The sequence below is a fragment of the Chrysochloris asiatica genome, unplaced genomic scaffold, assembly GCF_000296735.1.
Source record: "Chrysochloris asiatica unplaced genomic scaffold, ChrAsi1.0 scaffold00215, whole genome shotgun sequence".
NCBI classification, from domain to species: Eukaryota; Metazoa; Chordata; class Mammalia; order Afrosoricida; family Chrysochloridae; genus Chrysochloris; species Chrysochloris asiatica.
Genome location: NW_006408733.1, coordinates 2,531,870 through 2,555,731, shown reverse-complemented (window position 1 = coordinate 2,555,731; position 23,862 = coordinate 2,531,870). Strand labels below are relative to the sequence as shown.

Genomic DNA, 23,862 nt, shown 5'->3' with positions numbered 1-23,862 from the left:
GTAATAGGGTTTCCTAGGGTCTGAACTGCTGACCTTGCAGTTAGTTGTTAGGTGCCATCGAGTCGGTGTCGACTCATAGCGACTTTATGCACAGCAGAACAAAACACTGCCAGGTTTCTCTTACAGCACCACACCAGGATTAAAATGTATGAGGGGACTTAAAAAAGTTCGTGGACAAATGTCCTATCTTTCAATTCCATTTTCCCATAAACTTTTTAAAGTCCCTCATATGTTCTTCTCTAGGATAATATGAGCTATATTTAAAGTGCCAGAAAACAAAGTGCATTTGTTCTAGACCAAGAATTATTTTCAGTTTCACTTATATCATCAGTATCATGAAAAGTTTGTTTCTATTATATGGTTACATGAAATAGGACTGGCTAAACTGTGGAAATATCGATCAGACACTTATTTAATTAGATTATGAAAACTCCTTTTAATTAATTCTATTCCTCAATCAACCTTCTTTCAAAGATCTACCTACCTTTTTGTTCTTTGGAAAGCTGTTCAGCTTGGTCCCAAATTTCAGTGGCATAGAGGAAGTTGGATGTAACCTGAACATAGCTGGCTGCCATCTGGTGGATCCTCTGTGGAATGGTCACGGAAGAACCACTTGCTGAAGCACTACTGGCTCCAGAAGAGTAATTTCCTGAATTGCCTGGCGACAGTTTTGGAGACACAGGGGAAGGCATCCCAACAGCTTTGCTACACAGAGAGAACAGGAAGTTTGTTTGTTCATATAATATGGTAAACGTTATGAAAACCTTACACTAAAATATTAAAGATTATTTTAAATTAGAAGTGTTCTGAGAGAAGTACATTTTCCTCTAAATTAGTATTTACCTCACTAAAGGCCATTGTGAATGATGATCTTATCTAGATCCTTTGTTTTAAGGAATGGCAACAGATCACGAAATGGGAAATAACTAAAGTTACACACCTTGTTGGCAGCAGTTCAACAACTCACAAATCAGATCTCCACATCCACAGTAGAACACATTTTCCAATTATTTGAGCACACAATTAGGTATTTTTCAAATTGTGTTGCAAAAGATTAGGTGGCGTTATCAATTAACCCAAAAATTTGTGATGATAAGTATAAACATTTTACTGTGAGCTCCAAAATTACTGGCAATTTCCTAGTTTAATCAAATTATCCAAAGCTGACAATGAGGTATATAGCTCAGATTTCCTTCCAACTATTTCTTACCCCAACATACTGCTTGCTATCAAGTCAATTACAACTCCTAGTGACCCTATAGGATAGAATAGAACTGTCCCTAGGGTTTCCAAGTCTATAATCTTTACAGAAGCAGACTGCCACATCTTTCTCCAGTGGAGTGGTTGGGGGGTTCAAACTGCTGACCTTTCAGTTGGCAGTTTGAGCATTTTAACCACTGTGCCAACAGGGTGCCTTAAATATTTCTTAGAACACAAATATGTAGAAATCTGACATTCATTTCAGGAATATGAAAATTTGTATAAATGCCTAAGACTATGATCATATAATATTAAGAAAAGGAAAACTGAACAAAAGTTAGGAAAAGTTATCTGCACTAGGGGTCCTGGTTGTTAAGTGCCATTAAGTTGGGTTCTGACTCATATAGACTCTATGTACTTTCCAAGGAGCAACTGGTAGGTTAGAACTGCTGACCTTGTGGTTTGTAGTTCAGTGCTGATTCTACAGTACCACACCAGGGAGTTCAAGCTGATGGCAATAAATGTCAAATAATTATAGAAACCAGACTGTGAGAAGATGAGGTCCTCTTGTAGAAGACTCAAAAGATTTTTGCAGGTGAATTTTCCCATGTCTAACCTTTCTAAAAGTTTATTCATTTATACTTTCAACTTACTAAAAAAATAAAGCTGAAAGAAACGATCACTTCTAGGATAGAGATCATTAAAATACTTATACTATAAATGTATTTATCTTTAGAAATTGTATTCTACTCATTTTACTTTTATAATATTATAAACAAACATATGCCACAAATGGTATTTTTATAGAATAAAATTTTACCTACCTTCCCAAGCCAGGTGATGGAGCTTGAGAATTATTGTAAGAATTCTGTGAAGAAGAAAAAAAAAAAAGCAATTAATAAAAACAAACAAAAAACACCACTAATTATGAAGTACTAAATGTATTTCATAGCACTGGGTCAGAACTGATCTCAAGAAGCTTTATAAATCTAAGAGAACAAAATGTGTGTGTGTGTGTACTGGAGTGTCTCTGTGAAAATGTGCAGAAAGAATTTATGTAGTGGAGACCTGGGGTGTTCTAGAAGACTTTACAGATGAGACAGAGAAGAATATGCAACACTCAGATAAAAAGGGTATAGAAAGGTAAGCCATATTATGTGTAAAGTCTGCAGTAAAGAGAATATATATAGTCCAGATACAGTTTGGCTCGCAGAGATTTAGACAAAGAACAAGAGTGGGACTTGAAGGCCTTGCAAGTCAGGGTCAGGAGCTTAGACCTGACCCTGCAGGAATGGAAAGCTACAGAAGAGTTCCAAGTATGATTAGAGAGAGAATTTAAGAAGATATATGTGTAGTGTCAAGAAAAACATAGGAAGGTATTTAGAAATACCTTCTAAGGTAACAGTGTAAAGAAGGATGGTAGTGAAAACAAAAGATCATTTTAAAAGTATAAATTACGTTTCATAATAAAAATCGCCTGAAATTTTATGAACAACTGTTGCATATAGCTCTACTGATTCTGCAATACATGTATTTACCATAGATTTTAAAACCTGAGGTTCTTGGAAAAGTTCACAAATAGTAGCCGTGGGTAGGTATGAAGGCACTTCCAGGGCAGGGGTAGTGGACTTTACAAGCTTTATCTCCTAGGAAATATACTTCCCTATTTTAAACACTTACCTTCAGATGCTCTGTCAGTGTCTTTGAGTACTTCAGAGCATTCTCCTTCTTTAGTTTGAATAGCCTCAGGTACAGCAATGACTGGCATCGTAGGCTAGCCAATGGAAAGAAGGCAGCTGATTTACCAGGACATTAGACTCTGGTCACATCTACACAAGCAACTCTTGACTCATGGCTAACTCATGTGAACAGATCCTGACATAAGGTCAACAGCTCATACATACCCTTAAGCAAAACCCAAAGACATGTCTTATGGTGTACACAACGTATGGAGGAAAAGATGGCTAAGAGCCAAGGATTACCAAGCCCACTGCCGTCCAGTCCATCTGGATTTAAAGCAACCCTATAAGACAGAGCAGTTACTGCCCCATAGGGCTTCTAAGGTCATAATCTTTATGGAAGCAGACTGAAGCATTTTTTTCCCAATAGAACAGATGGTAGATTTGAACTGCAGGCCTTTTGGTTAGCAGTTGTATGCTTAACCACTGCACCACCAGAACAATGGATCAATGATTAGAGGCCATTGAAAATCTACATAGTAATTTACAAGGGGGCTTCAAAAAATTCATGGAAAAATTAAATAAAAAAATCATGGACTTTTTCCATGAACTTTTTGAAGCTTCCTTGAACAATAAAAGTTTGATCAGGTTATAAGTAATCTAAAATTTAAAAACAAACACCCCTGAGACTATGGCCCTTAGTCACCCTTAAGATCTGGAAATGAAATCATCCTCATGATTCAATTTTTATCCAACAACAGACAGGTCTCTAAGGGGAACAATAACACTAGGGAGGTATGCACACCTTACGTTATATGATTGAATCAAAAGTAACTCCCAGAAGCGAATACACAGTAGAATTTATTTACCAGTCATCTAACAGTGGTTCCAACAGAAGCATACTTACCAAAGTACTGTGAGTCTTTTATCTGCAGCTGTAGCATCTGGAGCCAAGTAATTCTTTAGCTTCATAGTGTATCTGTGAGTTAAAATGACAAACAAATGAAAAGCAGAATACAATACACTTCATCTTGATCTTACTCATCTTGATCTTACAGTTTCCTTTGTCCTCAAATTTAGAATCTGACCTGCATAAAGGCAAAGTTATCCATTGAAATATCTTCCCAAGGACAATAAAGGATTAAGTACTGTCTTCAGCTTGACTGTGTATAGTTATTCAGCCCCTTCCCAGATGGACCAGAAAAGTAACGTTACTATCAATGGTGTGATAAGTCTTTCCACTTACTTGATGAGCTCCACTGTCTCTGAATACATAGGGAATGGGGACTTGGATTCCTGAGCATTTTTCTCTAATGCGTTCCCACATTCAATGAAAGATACCACAGCATCAAGATAGTATACTGCTTTCTCAAACCTATCAGACTGAAAAAAGGAGAATAAAGGTAGTGAGAGCTGACAGATCTACCATAGCTACAAACAACAAATGAGGACTTATGTAAACTTGATTAAATATATTAAATGTAAGAAGAGTATTTACTTACCAATGCATCTGCATTGTGCTTTAGCTTTTTTGCTTCTTGTAAATAATGGTCTGCTGAGTAATTTCTGTAATGTTAAATTTTTATTAAAAATAAACTGGTAAATATTTTCATAAGATAAGACTAGTTCATATTAGTTTCTAGCATCCCTTGGCTTTCACATCTTCAAATAAAGACAGTGTGTGTGCTGTTACTAAAGTTCCAGTTGTGTTTTGTTTTTTTCCATTTAAGAGCAGAAAATATCTCGGCCAACTCATGGTAAGATCTTCTACTTAAAAAACAGAAATAAAGTTCCTTAGTATTTAATACTAACTTACCCAAGTTGTTTCAAAGATTAGAGTAAATAAAAATAAGGGTTGGAAAATAACCTGTTATCAAGATTTGGGAGAGGGCCGACAAAATTGTCCTTTCTTATCAAAGAAATTCACATGTTTTCAACAGTGATATCAAAACCAGTAAGGTTGTACATTCATATCCCCTATGAGAACCATGGAGTTTAACTTAAAAGAGCAGTATTGGGCTAGTGTGTGCCTTTCTATGGATCACAATACATTACAAGTATCACTTCTTCTGGTCATTGACAGAAATGAAAATGAGGTGCTCATCTGCTGACCAGAACAATTTCTTAAAATGCATTTTTTAAAATCATGTTTCTCTCACCTGTCGTCAAAAGCAAGCTTTGTTCTCCGAGGCTTAGAAGCATCAGGAGTTGGTGTAGATGGCGGACAGTTAGAAGAGTTATTTGGAGCCTTATCCTGATTTAAAAAAAAAAAAAAAAAAAATTATACAGCAATGTTGGAAATTGTGAGGAAATTAAAGATTAAACTAAAAGTAAAATGTTAGTGGTCAAAAGCGAATGAAATTTTACTGCCTTTGATAATTTATTTGTTATAAAATATTTAAAATTTTAGAACATAAACTTCCTTTTACAGAAAGGGTCCATTTTACATAACTAAAATGTTCATTCTATATTTAAAATATAGTTTTAAATTTTAGTTATGGTGTGGAACTATAGGATAAGCAATGGAACGCGAACCACAAGGTTGGTGGTTCAACTCCACCAGCTGCTCCTTGGACACCCTGTACAGGGCTGCCATGAGTAGGAACCGACATGATGGCACTTATCAACAACAATAACTTTATAATGGGTCTTCCATATGTCAGGCATTACATATGTCAATTAGAACATAAAGAATACACACACCTAATATTAAATGTCAGTATTATTTAGGGCAAAATTTGTTGGTAATTACTGGTCAATGAAAATGAACAGTTATCAGATCTGTTTACTGTGGGCTTAATACTTGCCAGCTTCTATGTTAATGAAGTACTTAGACACAGGTGTTAATCCTTCAAGAGCCCTATGAAATATGTAGGTGCATCTATCAGGACAGAATAAAAAGCAGTCACGAAAAGATTGTGTAACTTGCCTAAGTTCAAGCAACTTTTAAGTGACAGTCCTGGAGTGTGGGTTTTAAATCCAGATCTGTCCAATTTCAAAGCCCAGCCTCTTTCTTAAACTTCATCTGGTCTTTCCCAAAGTTTCTCCATCCAACCAAATCTTTAATAATTAAACTGAATATATATCTTCATACTATATTATCATAACAAGTAGAACTTATTCCATGAATATGTTAATATTGAATATCCATGAATATATAACATAATTTTACTCTTTTTGCTTAAAATCTATTTAAAGGGAACCACTGAACTTATTTTTTCTTTTCCTGTACAATAAGTTTTTCAGTTCCTTCCACTAGAGCTTACCGTTCAAGGAGAAAATCAGAGTCTTGAGATATGAGAAAACACTAAGTTCTTTATAGTAAAGTTTGTATGTTTATACAATGATTTCCTCAATGTTATGTTGCAATATAACACTACTAAGGTAGTTTCCTCTCTATGCTTTATAAATAGACCAACAGGTGCCTAAGTGTGAGGGAAACTGGAGTTTTCTGAAAATAAGAAAAAGAATTTTCCAAATATTACAATACCCATTTTCTTATACAGTAAAACCTGTGAAAGCTGGAGCCTGTTAAAGGCGTAAACCAGTCCGAGTAGGAAAACTCAGATATTTTCCATTAAAACAAGCAACAGGAGAAAAGTGGTAAGACTATTATAATAAAGATGGAAAACTTGGGAGGTCTGGAAAAACAAGGCAGTCCTGTCAAGTTTTGGTTCTCACTGGTTTCACTAAAAAAATCTAAAAATTTTTTGTGATTTGGGTTTTCCAGATTGTCTAATTTTTTAAAAAGTTGATGTAATAAAAAAAAATAGCATATCGTTTAATAAATTAGATTTTTATTTAACAAACTCATATGTAATTGCCTAAATTGAATATTATCAAGACTAACATTAACTACTTTAATAACTGTTAAGTGCCTATGATCTTGAAATCAAAGTGGGCAAGCCTACTTTATAGTTTGTCAATTACAACATTGTACCACATGACTAACTATATTCAATCTGACAAATATTTCCAGATTACCCAGTGAGGTAAGAATATTACAAAACAAAAAATTAGTAAAGACACAATTTCTTGCCTTCAGGAAGCTGACAAACAAGGTAGGAAGAGACGATGATTTTTATGTATGAGATAGCAGAAGCCAAATGAGCAGATGAGCTCATAAAGTGAATACTTTTTTAAAAAAAAATAAGGTAAAAGTCTTTAAAAACAAGCATGGACTTCTAAAATCCTACAGTTAAAGGATGGGAAATGGAGGAAGAGCCAGTCAGCTGTCAGATGGAGAACTGGGACAGTGAAGGAACAGCCAGGTTCCTAAAGACACCAGGGATAATTCTCTTGATAACTGCAGAAGATTGTTCAGCTGGAGAAACGCTTCCTGTGTATCTCAATCTGTGAAATTATTCAGAATTCAAATGAACTCAGTTTAAAACATTTCATGATCACATTTAAAAGCTTGATTACTGGCTTAAACTAGACGCTTCTCAGAAACCCTATATAGGGTTGCTATGAGTCGGAACCGACTCGAAGGTACTTAAGAACAATGTCTTAAAACTGTCTACCTTTTAACTTTTACACCTTTGCTTACAAAAGTCACAAATAATAATTTATTGAACTATAGTCCTAAAAATCTAGGTATTTTCTTAATTTTGTCTTATGTACTCTGGTTTCAGGGAGCTTTTCCTGATTGTAACAGTTTTGAAAGCAATACAAATAATGTGGTAAATAGGCTGAGGGTGAGAGTTTTTATATTAAAGTATAGCCTTGAAAAAGCTTCTCCGATCCAATTTCCTATCCACAAAGACGTAGAATATTCCACTACATTGTAAACCATGCTCCAGGAATAATTCTGTTACAAGGTCAATTAAATATTTTTTTCTATTATATGAATCAAAGCCTAATGGATGCTTTCTCACTGTATGTAAAAGAATCTATTTGTAAAATTTAATTCTAAAAAACTCAACACCAGTTTCAAACAAAGTGTAGATAAGAACTCAATCTTAATAAATAGAGCCATTTCAATTTAGATCACATTCTTACTACAAAAACTTTCCTAACCAATTTTCCTACTCTGAGCTATTCTTAAAAGGGTCAGGCCCCTACACCTTACCTTGACCTCCTTGGAGCTACTGGAAGTCTTCCCTTCAGTCTTCTTCTGCTTTGATGTGGACGAACTGCTTTTGCTGCTGCCACTGTTCTCCTTGTTGCTATTACTGCTTGGCTTTAAGTTAGAAGACTGACTAATAGTTCGCTTCCGAGAGCCATGCTCTGTTTTGGCATCTTTTGAAGGAACATGACCAGCAGGAGAAGGCAACAAATCCTTTTCTTTTGTAGCACTCTGCTTAGATGACCTGCCAAACCAAACAAATGCCCTCATTTCTCCATATAGTAATATAGAGGTGTGGTAGATTTTTCCATTCCTGCTTACAAGACAAATTTGTTTTTCCCCTACTTGATTATTGAGACACAGAGTTTCTGTAAAAAAGTTAAAACTGTAACTTCCATGAGGGTAGGCATCTTATCTGTCTACCTTTCCCACCCCCACAACTCCTACCATGGCCTTGACCCCATACTCAGTGCCTAAAATAAGGCATACACACACAATAAGTACTCAATAAATATTTGTTGAATTGACAAGTGGATTAATGGTAAATAAAAAGATTAATGTTCCCAAGTTAGCAACTAGTCTCTTGCTTGTTCTAGATAAGCTTGCCATCTACCCAGAAAGTGGTTAATGCTTAAGCTTATTTCTTATCCCATGCTTAGCCTTATCCCAGTAAAAAAATGAAAGAGGAAGAAGTGATTAAATCTTAAATCATTCCAAGCCCTATGAGCTAAAAGCAAACGTTCTCACTATTTTGGTGTATGTACTCATGTGTGTACTTACTAAAGGAACACTCAAAGAGCCTGTTAGAAAGTACCCAGTTGCAAGTGACATACATATAACTAATGACACTTGCATGTAATATGTTTGGGAACCTACTCTCTGTTGCTGGATGGCTTGTGGCTTGCTGAATTCTTATCCTCCGTTTTGGGTTTCTTGCTCTCACTGGCTCGGCTGTCATCTTCATTCTGTGTGAAAAACAGAATAGCAGCTACTAGGTCTGACTTTTACCTCAGTTTCCAACAGTAGTCATTCTCAAACAGTTTGTCCCTGTTACACGTTACAAAAATGTTTGAACACTGTTGCTTAGGCAATGTTCAATAAATAAGGGTTTTCTGTTTTAGAAACCTAAAGCTCAAATACTGAAAACAGATTTCCTTTCAACAAGCACATAGCCAGTCAGCCACTGATACTTTCTGGGGGTATTGTCCATTGTATTTTAATTGAGATATAATTTACAATTAGACTAAAAACTAACTCATAATTCACTATTCAAATTAAAATTCACCCTTTTAAACTCAATGTTGTTAAGTGCTGTTGAGACCCTGTCTGTATAGGGTTTCCGAACAGCAGCTGGTAGATTTGAACAGCTGACTTTGTGGTTTGTAGTCCAGTGCTGATCCTACAGTACACCACAGCATGTTCACTGACTTGTGCATTTCTCCTCACCACAATTTTAGAACATTTTCATCACCTCCAAAAAGAAACCCTGTACCCATTACCAGTCACCGACACTAACCCTCCCCTGCAAACTCCTGCAACTACTACTCTGCCCTTCCATCTCTATGGATTTGCCTATTCTGAATATTTCATATACATGGAACCAACATATACTATGTCATCTTATTGTTTGGCTTCTTCCACTTACCATCATGCTTCCAAAGTTCATATGTTATAGGCATGTGTCATTAGGTCATTCCTTTTTATTGCTGAATAGTATTTCTTTGTAGAGATATAATACATTTTATTCATCCATTCATTAGCTGATGGCTATGTGGGTTGTTTCCATTTTGGGACTAGTATGAATAATGCAGCCATGAACATTTGGGTACAGTGTTTATGAGGACGTATGTTCTCATTTTTCTTGGGTATACACCTTAGGAATGACATTGTTGGTTTGTAGGGTAACTTCTATGCTTAGCTTTTTGAGGAACTGCTAAACTCTTTTCCAAAGCAGTTGAATGTACTATTTTACATTCCCACCAGCAAGGTAAATCAAACCAAACTCCAAACTCACTGCCATGGAATCAATTCTGACTCACAGCAATCCTATCTAGGGTTTCTAAGACCTTGTGGTTAGTAATCTAATATCCTACAACGCCACCTGGGCTCCTATCAGCAAGGTATAAGGGTCCAATTTCTTTACATTCTTACCAATACCTGCTATTATCTATCATTTTTATTGTAGCCAATTTGGCCTAATCATTTTGAAAAACTATTTGTCTGAAAAGGTAAGCTATGGGTCCACCTAAAATTTCCAATACAACTTTCCTAAGTGAATCTAGGTATTTTCCTATAACTTTTAATATCAAGGTACAAGAATATGAATAATCTGTCATAATACATAAAATGATGACAGACAAATGAAGGCATGAGAGAATGGAAGCTTCATCCTTCTTTAGTACCCCTGAGTGTGTCCCCTTCTCAGCACCACCTGCTTTTTCTGTAGAAACTGTCTCTGAACACTGTATTTCACCAAAGCCATAAATCTCAGAAACATACCACTGAGTTTCCTAGTGTTATACATTTTACAAAATCACAATTTGACCTGTAGGTATTGCTATATACGTATTGAACAGGGAAGTGGAGGTCATATGAGGTCCTTTTAGAAGAGGAGCCAGCAAAAAAGAGGAAGACCCCCCCCCTCCCCCAAGAGATGGACTGGCATAGTGGAAGCAGCAATGGGCTCAAGCGCAAGTATTCTAAGGATGGCACAGGACCAGGCACTATTTCATTCTGTTGTGTGTATAGGGTTGCTATGAGTTGGAACTGACTCGATGGCACCTAACATTAACTATGTCAGGTGGAAAGGAATAAGCTTTGGTTTTCTAGAAATTATTACCCTAGTTTTTCTAAATATATATTATCTGTGGATAATACTGTCGCTTTCAGAAAAGGAGAGAGAAAGCCTCTGGCTTACTTCCTTTAAGAAAATGCTCTAACTTCTCTATCTTATGTGTGACTCTCAGGCCAATTGGGACCTGTGTTTGAGCTCCCGTGGTGAGGCCACTCTGATACTCATCTGTACATTTATCTCAAACTTAACTTTTCTACCTTTTTATAGTTACATTCACAAATATAGATCAATCTGTATTCTTCAACACAGATTATTAAAATCTGTTATTCTCTAAAAGTCCTCACCATAAGTTAAAGAAAAATCAAGCTGTTTTTTTTTTTGCCCCAAAGAGCCTGTCTATATATGTAGCTGTTTAGCTCTTTTCAGTATATGACCTTTATTCTACAATCACAGATATCCACAAGTTTTCTTATTTCCTACGTTAAAAAAAAGTTGATCATATATATGTATATATGTGCTCATATGTGGAGTCAGTTCCAACTCATAGTGACCACCACTATATATATATGTATATGTATATGTTGCTGTTAGGTGCTGTCCAATCAGTTCTGACCCAGAGTGACCCACAGCAGTTGGTGAGTCTGAACAACTGACTTTGCAGTTAACCCACAGCGCCATACAAATACATATATAGGTTTGACAGGCTATTTCTTCATGTGTAATTATATGGGTTATTAATATATCTATGAATATAGTAGAGCAAACAAGGGGCAAAGTTATGAAAACTTCTTTGCCATAATCAAACACCTTGAGGGAATGAGTTGTTGGGCTTAGGGGCTGGCTCAGGACCATAGTCTTGTAGGACAACAAGGTCAATTGGCAAAAATAATGTTCTACATTCTACTTTGGTGAGTAGTGGCTGGGTCTTAAAAGTTTGTGAGTGGCCGTCTAAGCTGCAACTATTGGTCTCCCTGTCCAGAGGCAAAGACAAGTGAAGAAAATCAAAGACTCATGGAAACAGTCCAAAAAACAAATGGACTACGTGAACCCAATTCCATGACTCTGAGACCAGGAGAACTAGATGTTGCCCAGCCAGCACTGCTGATTGTTCTGAAAGGGATCACAAAAGTAGGTCCTGGACTGAGTGGTAGGAAAACATGGAACAAAATTCAGAATCATAAAAAAGGCCAGGATTACTGGTCTGATAGACTGGTGATATCCCTAAGCCTTTAGACACCCACCAAGCCTGGATCTGAAATCACCACAGTAGCTTAACTTCAGCTAAACAACAGACAGGTCTACAAGATGAACACATCAATAGAGAGTTATGCATGCCTTAGGATAATCGGCCATACAAGATAAAAAGGGCAGCATTTGCCCAGAGAGAAAGCTCAGGAGGCAGGAAGAGATAGGGAAGAATAATGAAGGGAAATGGTAAGCACAGGGATGCACAGGGAGTAAGTGGGAAGAGTGCAATTACATTTGGGGGCCACAAAACAAAATGGGTATGAACTGCTGAACATGAAAAAAAAAAAAAAAAAAAATTTGCTCTGTAAACTTTCACTCAAACCACAACAAAAACTTGAGAAAAAAAAAAAAACAAACAGCTGACCTTAAAAGTGCATCAAGTTTTGTCTCTAAGTACAAATTACTTTGGTAGTATTTAAGGATGAGAACTAGATATGTGCAGTGAATTGGTGAAATTCTTATGAACATGTCAAAATCCATGGGTTCATTTTTTAGCTGGAATGCAGGTTAGGTGGTAATCTTAAAAGTGTGCACTGGTTTGGGTTTAAGACATGAAAGAGACAGGGATTGTGACAACCTAGAGAGTACATATCCCAACTAAAGAACTTTACACAAAAATTTGAGGAAATTTGAGGGGCAGTTTGCAATCTTTTTCTCTCACCTCTTCAGTGACTAAAACATATCCTAATCTTATTCAATTAGAAATGATCCATTCAACTCAAGGATGCATAGACATTATGCTCCTCAAGGGACTGCTCCACATATAGCCTCAGCTAGGCCTGGGACTCGATTTTTTTTCCCCCTCACAACTCATGAATCATCTAGTAATATTGCAGCTTTTGGGTATTTTCATAGTGTTTCAGATTCTGAGGTTTAAAAATAAACAACAACAAAACCCTTTACAAACCTTATGCTTCCTCTTGCCTTTGTTGGAACCCTTTTCTGAGGCTTGTTTCTGGGCCTCTCTCGTGTGCTTTTCTGGCACATTTTTCTTTTCCCCCTTGGGCGGCTCAGCTTCTTTGTAAGGCTTTCCTGGTATTCTAGTCAAGAGATTCAGGTCAATCTTCACAATAAGTGGATACCTGTCATCAGGCTCACTGAGGGGTGAAAGAAGTTCCTTCTCTTCCATAGGAGAGAACATTCGTTGCCGAAAAAAGCTGTCTTCTTCCTCCACTGAAGAGGGCTTAACTGGAGTCCTACTGCTCTCAGGGTACTTAGGAGTTTGTGAAGAAGGAGGAAGGCTCTCGCTTTCATCCGAATCTGAGGATGAGGTATCTGTTTCTATGATTTCCCTTGATTTCTGGGAAGATTTACTTGTTGACTTGTATTTCTTTTTCTCGGCTGTAGGTCGAGGGGAAGATTTGGACTCCTTCTTTATATTGGGTTTCCTTGAGCCTTTGGTGGCTGCCTTGTGTCTGCTGGAGGGCATACTGGAAGCCATGTCAACTGGGGTTTCACTTTCTATCTTTAGGCCTCCACGAGGCTCTTCAGCAGTGGCCTTCTCTGCCTTTTTGGGTTGTTTCTTGCCTACAGTTCGCCTCTGTGTTGTGCTGTCACTCTGTGCAGGAGACTTCTGCCTCCCTCGTCCACCTTCTGATCCCTTTTGGATAGTTTTGGAGTCTCGTCCAGGAGTAGCAGAACTTGTTTCTTTAGGTCCACCTGAATCAGTGTAGCTATTCCCAGTGCCCTGTTCTCGGCCTTCCTTTTTATAGCCTTGAGACGATGGAATGTTACTATCCACAGAAGAAGCTGGTGAAACTTTATGTGGGTTCACTTTATTCAACCAATTATCAAGTTGCCATTTGTTTGTTGGTGGTGGTTCAGGCTGTAAACAGAAACAATTATGCTTTTATTGATATTAAAGCTTTCCTCCTCTTCTACAATCTCAAGGAAGAAGAAAAAAATAGAATGCCTAATGCAACAAAAGTATTATTTAACAAGAAAGGGTTAATGATTTTGACTGATACAGAACAAAAGCCTGAATACTGACTACTAGCTGTAATCATTTGAATGAAAAGATAAGCTTAATGTCATATATGGTCTTTAAAAAGCAAATATTCTTGTCAGGAAGCCAACTTCAAAGGTATTATTACAAATAACTAATCTATTTAATTCCTGAAAGAAAACAAATGATAAATAATACATTTTCTTAAGTTATAGTAAAATTATACTATACAAAAGCTCGTTTTGACCCACAATAACAAAAAAATCTGAATTGCCACGTTGAGACACAAAAAGTAAAGCCCAAACTTAAGAAACCCAATATTTTAGTGCCTTGCAATATGACCTCAAGCAGTTCCTGATCTAGATCCAAATATTTACTTAAGTAACAGGGAAACTGAAGTATCTGGGTCTCCTCCAAGACACACAGTTTCACTTCTTTGTGTCTGATATATAACCTTCTTTCCTTCATCTTTTATGTTTGAATCAGCTCTTAACTAAATGTCACCAGAGGCCTTGAGAGGACCTGCGGAAGAGGCCTGCTGCCTCTCTCTCACCTCAGGAGATGCACTTTGGGATGGCTCATTTGCTTCACTGTCACTGGAACTACTTTCACTCTCTGAATCAGATCCAGAGCTGCTTTCAGATCCACTGTGACTACTTGAATCATCTCTGGAATTATCTGCTCCTTCACTGTTATGGTGTGAAGGTTCAGAGTTACTAAAAAGATAAAACACAAAAATCACCAAAAGGTTTTTAAACAGTAACGACAGGAATAAATCTAAATTACTAATTAACTTTATTTTAAAAGTTTCACTATCTGTTAAGTTATTATAATTCTATGAATCTAGAACTTCATCATGAATGAAATGAAGTCCTTTACAAAATTTCTGATGTGCTGCTTAGCTGTAATGCTGCTGTTGTTGTGCCATCAAGTTAACTCCAACTCAGAGAGACCCTACAGGACAGAGTAAATTGTCCCATAGAGTTTCCTAGGCTGAAAGCTTTATGGGAGGAAACCCACTAGGTCTTTTCTCCTTTAGAGACACACTGGTGGGTTCAAACTGTTGACCTTTCAGTTAGCAGCTGAGCACTTAAGCATTGTGCCACCAAGGCCACTTTAAGCTATATAATACTTGAAAAAAAAAAACTGCTTTATTGTGTTATAATTTACCTATCATAAAATTCATCCATGTTAAGTATACAACTAAAGGGCTTTTGTTGTTAAGTGTCATTGAGTCAGTTCAGACCCATAGTGACCCTGTATAGGGTTTCGAAGGAGCGATTGGTAACCTTGAACTGCCAAGCTGACTTTGCAGTCCAGCATATTAACCCGCAGTGCCACACTAGGACTCCAAATGACTTCTACGCTGTTGAATCATCATCACAATTAATAAGCTTATTATTAATAAGGCCACTTACATTGCTACAATGTCATCTGACTGACTCCAATCCTCCAAAAACAAATAAACAATAAAAGGAAGCCTACCTTCCTGGTGTACTCCTTGGCATTGTCTTATCACAATCCTAAAATTAAAGCATGAGAAGGAAATCTGAGAATGAATAAATAGCGCTCTGTCTGCTTAATGTGAACAATAGGTGAAATCTTAATATAAAAACTATCTTCTGTCATGTGTGCATCAGTATTTAATTGATAATAGTTATGACATAATGTTTTTACTTAAAGAATCATTGAACTGCCAGGATAGGATAAACAGCTTTGTTGGTAACATTTCTTCTTGTCAACAATGGCCATGCTTCATGAGTACAGCTGATCCATGAGAAGTATTCAGGAAAAGCCAGTTTTTTAAAAATAAGAAAAACTGAAGGGTTTTTTTTTTAAAAAAAGAACAGAAACCCACAACATTACAGTATCAGAAAGCTTATAGGAAGAAATGTATATTTAATAACTAGATCATATATGAATTAGTTATAAATTCTTATAAAACATAATGAAACAAATACTGTATGAGGCTGGCAAAATCACAGAGTGGTACACACACCTGTTCCCCATCACTGTCTTCACTGCTGCTTAGTTTTAAGTCATCTTTTAACATACTAGAGGGAAAAGGCAGAAAGGATTATTATTTTGGGAACTATGTATAATGGTATACCAGAGTATTAAATTTTCTACCAATAATTCCAGGAGCAATCCGTTGGTAGCCAGAGATTTAGTTGTAAAACAAAACATATCCAGAATAGAAAAAGGAGAATTTATCCATTTCACACGCTCAATCCTTTTCATAAAACAGTCATCTTTCTTTTTAAATTAAACAAAATCTGCCCATGGTGTAGTGAATTTTTTAGCCTGTCTCTTCTAGCATTAGTCCTTGTACCTCCTGCCCAATGATTCTTTTCCTCATGGGTCTGGGTAAGAGTAGGTGGGAGGAGATACTGACAGGATGTCAAGACTCAGCTGCAGATGACAACAGAGTTCACTGCAGTTGTGAAAACATGGTACTCCAATGTGGGTTTAAAATGAGCTATCTCAGAGGCAGGAGAGGGATCTCACCACCCAGAGATCCCTGGGCATTGAACTTCCTTGACCCACGGACAGAAAGCTATGACATAGGAGGAACGGCAGAGGAGCAGCAGCAGTAGATCCAAGAGCCAGAGCAGTGGGCTTCCCAGCTCACAGAACAAGTAAAGCTGAGTGAATTAGGGCAGGAGACTTCCTCATGGAATGGGGATGTGTCCAGGCACTTAACTGGAAGAAAGGGGGACTAGGTGGAATGGTGTGTTTTATGGGCATTTATCAGCAGCCCTAAAAGAGCTTTGTAACACTGGCCAGGCAGAAAGTGGGCTTTGTGTAGGCACAGATGAGAAAAGGCTGTTCTGAGGGGAAGAACTGTACCCTGAGCATTTCTGACCCTGAATGGTAACCTGCTAATTTCCCTAATAAACCCCATAACTGTGAGTATGGTGTCTTGAGTTTAGTGTGGTCACTGCAATGAATTATTGAAACCAGTTGAGTAAAAAGTTCTATGGCGGGATGGCTATTGCCATCATGTACTACCTTTCTATAAAGGGAGCTTTGGTGGCATGGTCGGTTATGCGTTGGGCTGCTAACTGCAAGGTCAGCAGTTCTAATCAACCAACCGCTCCGAGGGAGAAAGATGAGGCTATGCTTGCATAAAGATTTACAGTATCTGAAATCCTATACAGGGTTGCTATGAGTTGGAATCGACTCAATGGCACACCATCACCACCTTTTCTATAAACTCTTTTATTTACTTTTGTTATCTCTAATTTTTCTTTGGTTCCATACATATTCATTCTCTCTCCTTATTATTAAAACAGAGTACCATAGTCATATAATAATCTATTTGAGAGAAATCATGCCTAAATGGAAAGAAGATAAAACAAAAGTATCAAGCACTTCTTGCTTTGCCCCAGTGGTGCATGAGATGACTCAAACTTGTTTGCTGAACCAAAGAGGACTCGGTACACTTACTGGTGATGATCAAAGAATACAGTCTTCAATATGGATTATAACTCAGTGTAAAGATAAATTGAGAAAAAAACTGAAGTTGTCAAGGATTTCATTTTCCTTGAATCCAGAATCAATACTCATGGAAGCAGCAGCCAAGAAATCAAATGATCCCTGCTGCAAGAACTATTCCCACCCCCTCCACACAAAGGGTAGACAGGGATGGGCAACTTGGACACTGGCTACCCAAAATGGGGGGAGGGATACAAAGGTAAGAAGTGACTGGCTTACAAGCTTTCAAGAGGGAACCTAGATCCAAAGGGCGTGGAGGAAGGTAGAGTCTCCAGTGAATAGTGTCCAGCCTATCCAGGAAGGGCTGATGAAACGAAATACAGATGGGTCTCTTGTGATGCAATGGTGAATAACTGTTATTAGGACTGATTGTGAGGGTTGGAAATCTAAAAGTGGACATTTTGTAGCAAAGAGGGGGGTGATTAACTTTTCAGTCTAGGAGCGGAGGACCCTAGGACCATCAATGGAGAAAACCAGAGAGCGGGATCCTACCCAGAGAAGCAATGAGGCCTGAGATGGAGGCAGAGAAGACGACATCAAGAGATGGTGTGGCTGGGGACTTGAGATCAGGAGATGGAAAGGGGCTGAAGGGGGGTGCAGGCTTACAGGGTACACCCTTTGGTTGGGTGAGGATGCATGGACAGTATGGTAACTATGCCAATGAAATGATAGATGACAGAATGAATGTAAAGCTAATGTTCTCCCATGTAAACTATCACACAATTCACAATGAAACATTTAAAAAAATAAAAAGAAATCAAATGACATATGGCACTGGGCTAATCTGCTGCATAAAACCTCTTTAAAGTATTAAAAAGAAAAGAAGTCACTCTAGGTACTATAATGTGCCTGATTCAATCCATGGTATTATCAATCAAGTCATATGCATGTGAAAGTCAGAAAATGATCAGGAAGACTGTAGAAGAATAGATGCATTTGAATTTTGGTGTTGATAAAAAAACTATTGACAGTACCATGGCCTGCTAGAACAACAAACAGTCTTGGAAGAAGTATAGCCAGAATGCCCCTTGGAAGGAAGAATAGAGAGGAACCAATCCCTAGAAAAGGACATCATGCATGGTAAAGTTGGGGTCAGTACAAAGAGGAAGAGTCACAAATTGACACAGTGACTGTAAACATGGGCTCAAACATAACAAGAAATGTGAGGATTGTGCAGAACCAGGCAGTGTTTCCTTCTCTTGGACACTGGGTCATTTTGAGTCAGAACCAACTTGACAGCACCTAACAACATCAATAATGTTGCATGAAGAGAGATTTGTACAACTGTTGACAACTGGGTGGTTGTAAAAATTACAAAACAATTTCCCAAGTAAACATTCTAATTCATAAATGCCTTGCTACAAAAGATAAGTACTCTGCAGAAATAACACTTTTGGGTAAAAGACATGGTTATATAACAGAAATGACCATCTATGAATTAAAACAACAAACAAACAAAAAACTCTAGGTTCTGAATCTTTCTTGATCAAAATTCAAATCAATTTAAAAATACACACACATAAATATTACATATAATCTAGTAGTTTCTGGAATTTGTTTTTGAAAGTGAAATTAAGTATTTCAATTTTCCTTGGGACCATTAAACCAAAATCATTAAAAATTAAAATCTGAGAAATGAACCATAAAGCATCTCTTGCCTTAGGAAAGGAAAATTTATCACAAAATTTCAGGAAAACTGCAACTAGAAAAAGTGTTTTCATTTGTATGACAAGTAGTCCCATTACCTTTCTTAACTTTTCATGCCAGTCTCCAATCAGTGGGACTGAAACTTGTTCTCACTCTAATAACTACTTACACTCTCTCTTCAAAGTTTAATTTGAACTTGTAAATCTGACCCTAAGTTCACAGTACTACATAAACTACTACTTTGAAATAAAGTAATCTGATGACTACAGAATTATCAAAAGTATTTTACGATCGGTTCATTAAGTGGGTCTGTTAACAAGAATTTTCATTTTGACAAGGGCTTTGTGCATTCAATGGCTGATTTTCTAAGAAGTGTACTTACTCTGAATTCTCTCAGCCCTTCTGATTTACTAACACCAGTTCAATAGGCCAGTTTACACATGTGAGTATGTCAAGGCTTTTATCAGACTGTCAAGGACCTGCATGCTTTTGTTTCCTCAGCAACCAAAGTGATAAGCACATATTTGGTAGGCATGCATCAGTTCTTTGCATTTAAGTAAACAGAGATAAGGAGAAATATCCCTTTAATTCTTCAGCAGTTACGGAGGACTTCTCTTCATATTTTCATTTTCATTCAGTTCTCCCTATGTTCAGTTGAAGAGGCTATTAGGCTGAGGCTATCAGGATAGTCAGTGGCTAGGTCACAGAGAGCTGGTACTATGGCTACAGCTAACTTGTGGGCTCAGAAATGCTCTTTTTAAGCTGGAATTACTATCTACTATACCACCATATTGGAGTCTTGGTGTGGCATTGTGGGCTAATGAATCAGACTGCAAAGTCATTTGAACCACAAGGTTGGTGGTTCAAGCTCACCAGGTGCTCCTTGGAAACCCTATACAGGGTCACTATGGGTCGGAATCAACTCAATAGCACTTAACAACAACAACAACATATCACCGTATTAAGGAGCTCTGGTAGCATAGTGGTTACAAATCGGGCTGCGAACCTCAAGGTCAGCAGTTCGAAACTACCGGCTGTTCTGTGGGAGAAAGATGAGGTTTTCTGCTCCTGTCACTATGAGTCAGAACTGACTCATGGCACATAACCACCATACCACCATATTAAACTGTAACATAGATATATTCCTGGATCTGCCTACAATATAAAACATAGGAAAACATAAAGAAATTACAAATTATGTTGTTTAACATGAGTTAAGTAAAAAAATATTGCTACAAAATCATAGAAATCTTTGTTAAACAAAAATGTGAAGCTATTGTTTCTTGACATCTCTTCCATCGAGGTCTCTACAACTTTGAAGGTGATGTTTTCATCTTTCTGACCCTTCCCTGAAGAATTCTGCACTCTTTGATTTACATTACGTCAAAAACAGTGGTCTGGGCATCCTAGAGAGACTCAAACTGTGTTCCCTTTAAATGTTCTTAGAGTTTGGGGAATAAAAAGAAGTCTGAAGAGACAATGTCAATGTAGGGTGAATGGCGTAAGGCTTGTCAACAAAATTCTCATAAGACAGCCTTTGTTACCATTGAAAAGTGAGGAGATGTATTATCATACTGAAAAAAAAAAAAATTCCTCAACATAATTTCCCTGGCCTTTTTTGCACCACCAATGCAGTTTTCCATTTTCTTAAAACTTCTTCATAAGCTCCCATGAAACATCCTGTGTCTCTGAGAAAATCTATCAAGATTATCCCTTTGGGATTCCAAAAGACAGTTACCATAACCTTCTGAGCTGATTGCTCTGCCTTGAATTTAACTGCCTCAGTAGATCCCATGCGGAAGCTGCTGTTTTGATCGAATCCCTTTTTTTGACAACACCCTAAATGAGGTTAACACAAGTGCATTACTAAGAGAACTTATATGCAGCCATCCACTGATGTCAGAGACAGTTATAAGAATGTTTTATTTGGAATAAATCTGTGCATGTATGAACTGCTCCCCTGTCGTCCCCCCCTCCCCAGTAGCAATACTTTTTGACTTACTATCATCTTTAAAGATAGTGCAAACTATGTTGGTTACTATTTTACAATGAGTGGTTAAATGAAGGACTAACTGAGATAAATCTCGTCTTTTTTGATATCTTCTTTATTAAATATAAACTATGAACACAACCACAGACAACTCTGAAAGATGAGAAAAACAAAACAAACAACACCATGATCCTGTTGTTGTTGCTGTTAAAAGTGCCGTCAAGTCGGTTTCGACCCATAGCAACCCTGAACAGGGTTTCCGAGGCTGTAAATCTTTACAGGAACAGAAAGCTTCATCTGTCTCCCGCGGAGTGGCTGGTAGTTTCGAACTGCTGGCCTTAAGGTTCACAGCCCAATTTGTAACCTTAGAGAAGGCTAAAGAGCCTATGAGCCAAATCTGGTCTACCACCTGTTCTGTAAAGAAAATTTTACTGATTGGAACAGAGCCACACCCATTGTCTCTGGCTACTTTTGTAATACAATGGCAGAGTTGAGTAGTAAGGACAGAAACATCTGACTTACAAAGCCTAAAATATTTGCTATTTGGTCCTTTACATAAAAGTTTGCCTACCCCTGCTTTAAAGGATTAGGTACATATTTCTATATATTGTTCAAAATACCTAGAAGCTACAGATAGACTTAAGGCAAAAAAAACACCAACATTAAACTTATTAAGAAATACACTTACGATTTAGATTGGTGTCCATTTGACGTTTTAGAAGAAGGATTATATCTTTCTAGAACAAAAAAAATACAGAAATAAGCAACTGAAGTATACTTGTTTTGGCTGTAAAATATCTGTTGTTCTTAAGTGCCCCCTTGAAGTGCTGCTGTATGTCGATTCTGACATATAACAGCCCTGTATAGGGTTTCCAAGGAGTAGCTGGTGGGTTTGAACCACTAACCTTGTGGTTAGCAATCTAATTCTTATCCTACAGTGCTAGACCAGAGATGTCTACTCTGGTATGAAGAAATATTCATTAAAATAATGAATGATACATAATTTTTCATCATCAAATTTGTAACACTTTAAAATCTGGAATTATGAGATGTTGGTAAGCACAGGGCTAGGGGGAAAGCAACAGGCATATAGATTTTGCTGTTGGTTTGACTCACACAATTGTTACTGATGGCAATCTAGCAATATTTATCTTATCAATACTGAAAATGCACATATCCACTAATCAAGTAATTTCAATGGAAGTAATTTGCTTTACAGGTATAATGGGAGGAATACACACATTTGCACAAATAGACACACAAGGACATTTATTTCCACCTGGTCTGTACAAACAAAACCAGAAGGAACTTAAAATGTCTCCAAGAGGGGACTAGTTAAATACATTGCTGGCAGTCTGTTTTCACAAAGATTATAGGCAAGAAAACCCTATGGAGCTAATTTCTACTCTGAAACACATAGGGCTGCAGCAATTTGGTTTTCATACAATATATATAATTTTAAGATTTAAAAAATAAGCTAGAGTTTTATTTTAATATAGAAACATCTCAAAATAAGTTAACTGAAAAAACAGAAGATAATGATAGCTTATGATTCTATTTGCCAATAGCTTTGAGAAACAATGCAAGAAGGTGTAGAATTAAGCATAAGGCTTTCTTAAAAGAGAGGGGAAACAGTGGTAAACTTTTTGGCCTATACCTAGCTATTTTCTGTAATGTCAGGCTCTACACCTTCAAAGCAGAACTAAAAAATGGGCATATAGTCAAGGGAAACTCATTAACAATGTTAAATACTCTTTTAGTTTCACCTCTTTGCTTAAAAATCACTAAGACAAGAATCATAAGCCAAGGACCAAAAAATTTCACTTTTCCATCTCCCAAAATAGCTGACCATCGATTTAAATATACCAGAATCACATAAGAAGTTATTGTTCTCGGAAAAGAGAACAGCTGTTTATTATAGAAGCTACATGGTAAAACCTAGACATTTACGGCAATTTCTAACCTTACCACTATTTGTCTGCACAGTCACTATCTCTTGGGACCACATTTTAATCCCCACATGTGATCTTCCCTTCAAGTTCTTCCAAGAGGCCAAGACAGCCAAGGTGAAAGGGGGAAGAGGGTGAGGGCAGGCAGTATATCACAGAGGACAGTCTTTCTTTCCAAACCAGAAGACCCAAGAAAAACAAATAGGGAGGGAAGTCCCAAGGATCAACTACAAGGATCTCTATTTATCTGGAGTTTTACCATTATAGAACTAAGTCATCTTCATGAAGGACATGCTTATTAGGTGCTCATCAAATGGAATTCATTAACTTACAACTATTAGTTCAAACAGTTAATAAAAATAACATCATTTTGATCTCCAATGCTCTACAATTCTTGGTTTTTATTTTCATACCAAGATCCAGCTCAGCCCATTACTAATCATCAGATTATGAAAACAGGGATAAAACATATAAAAAACTATTAAAGCATAATCTGCTGTGACATTGAGAACTGGTATGCTAAAAAACAACAACAAAAAAACAACCCACGAGATTAATTTAAAAACCAAAAGAGAAATACTCACTTTGCTCTCCAGGGCCAAAATTGGACTGTTGAGACTCCTAAGAAAAAAGAATACGAAGTTAAAGTGATATTAAGAGTAAAATTTCTCTCATAAAACACATTTAAAATCAGACTATTTAATTCCAGGTTATCTCTTATGTTCCTTGTTGTTGTTGTTGTTGTTATGTGCCGTCGAGTCGGTTCTGACCCCATAGCGACCCTGTACAGGGTTTCTGAGGCTGTAAATCTTTACAGGAGCAGAAAGCCTCATCTTTCTCCCGC

General features: G+C 37.1%; 1 protein-coding gene across 1 annotated transcript in view; it reads right to left on the bottom strand.

Annotated features, from left to right (window-relative positions):
* Positions 1-23,862, bottom strand: part of AFF4 (AF4/FMR2 family, member 4) — a 178,465-nt gene that overhangs the window by 16,508 nt on the left and 138,095 nt on the right. The window contains exons 6-20 of the mRNA XM_006872913.1: positions 23,603-23,639; positions 21,758-21,806; positions 15,934-15,988; positions 15,420-15,457; positions 14,488-14,650; positions 12,897-13,814; positions 8,824-8,912; positions 7,951-8,191; positions 5,039-5,133; positions 4,382-4,445; positions 4,126-4,262; positions 3,787-3,858; positions 2,881-2,974; positions 2,025-2,068; positions 485-705 (exon numbers count right to left, since the gene is read on the bottom strand). Coding sequence (XP_006872975.1) covers positions 485-705; positions 2,025-2,068; positions 2,881-2,974; positions 3,787-3,858; positions 4,126-4,262; positions 4,382-4,445; positions 5,039-5,133; positions 7,951-8,191; positions 8,824-8,912; positions 12,897-13,814; positions 14,488-14,650; positions 15,420-15,457; positions 15,934-15,988; positions 21,758-21,806; positions 23,603-23,639 — 2,317 coding nt within the window. The remainder of the gene's footprint in view (positions 1-484; positions 706-2,024; positions 2,069-2,880; positions 2,975-3,786; positions 3,859-4,125; positions 4,263-4,381; positions 4,446-5,038; positions 5,134-7,950; positions 8,192-8,823; positions 8,913-12,896; positions 13,815-14,487; positions 14,651-15,419; positions 15,458-15,933; positions 15,989-21,757; positions 21,807-23,602; positions 23,640-23,862) is intronic.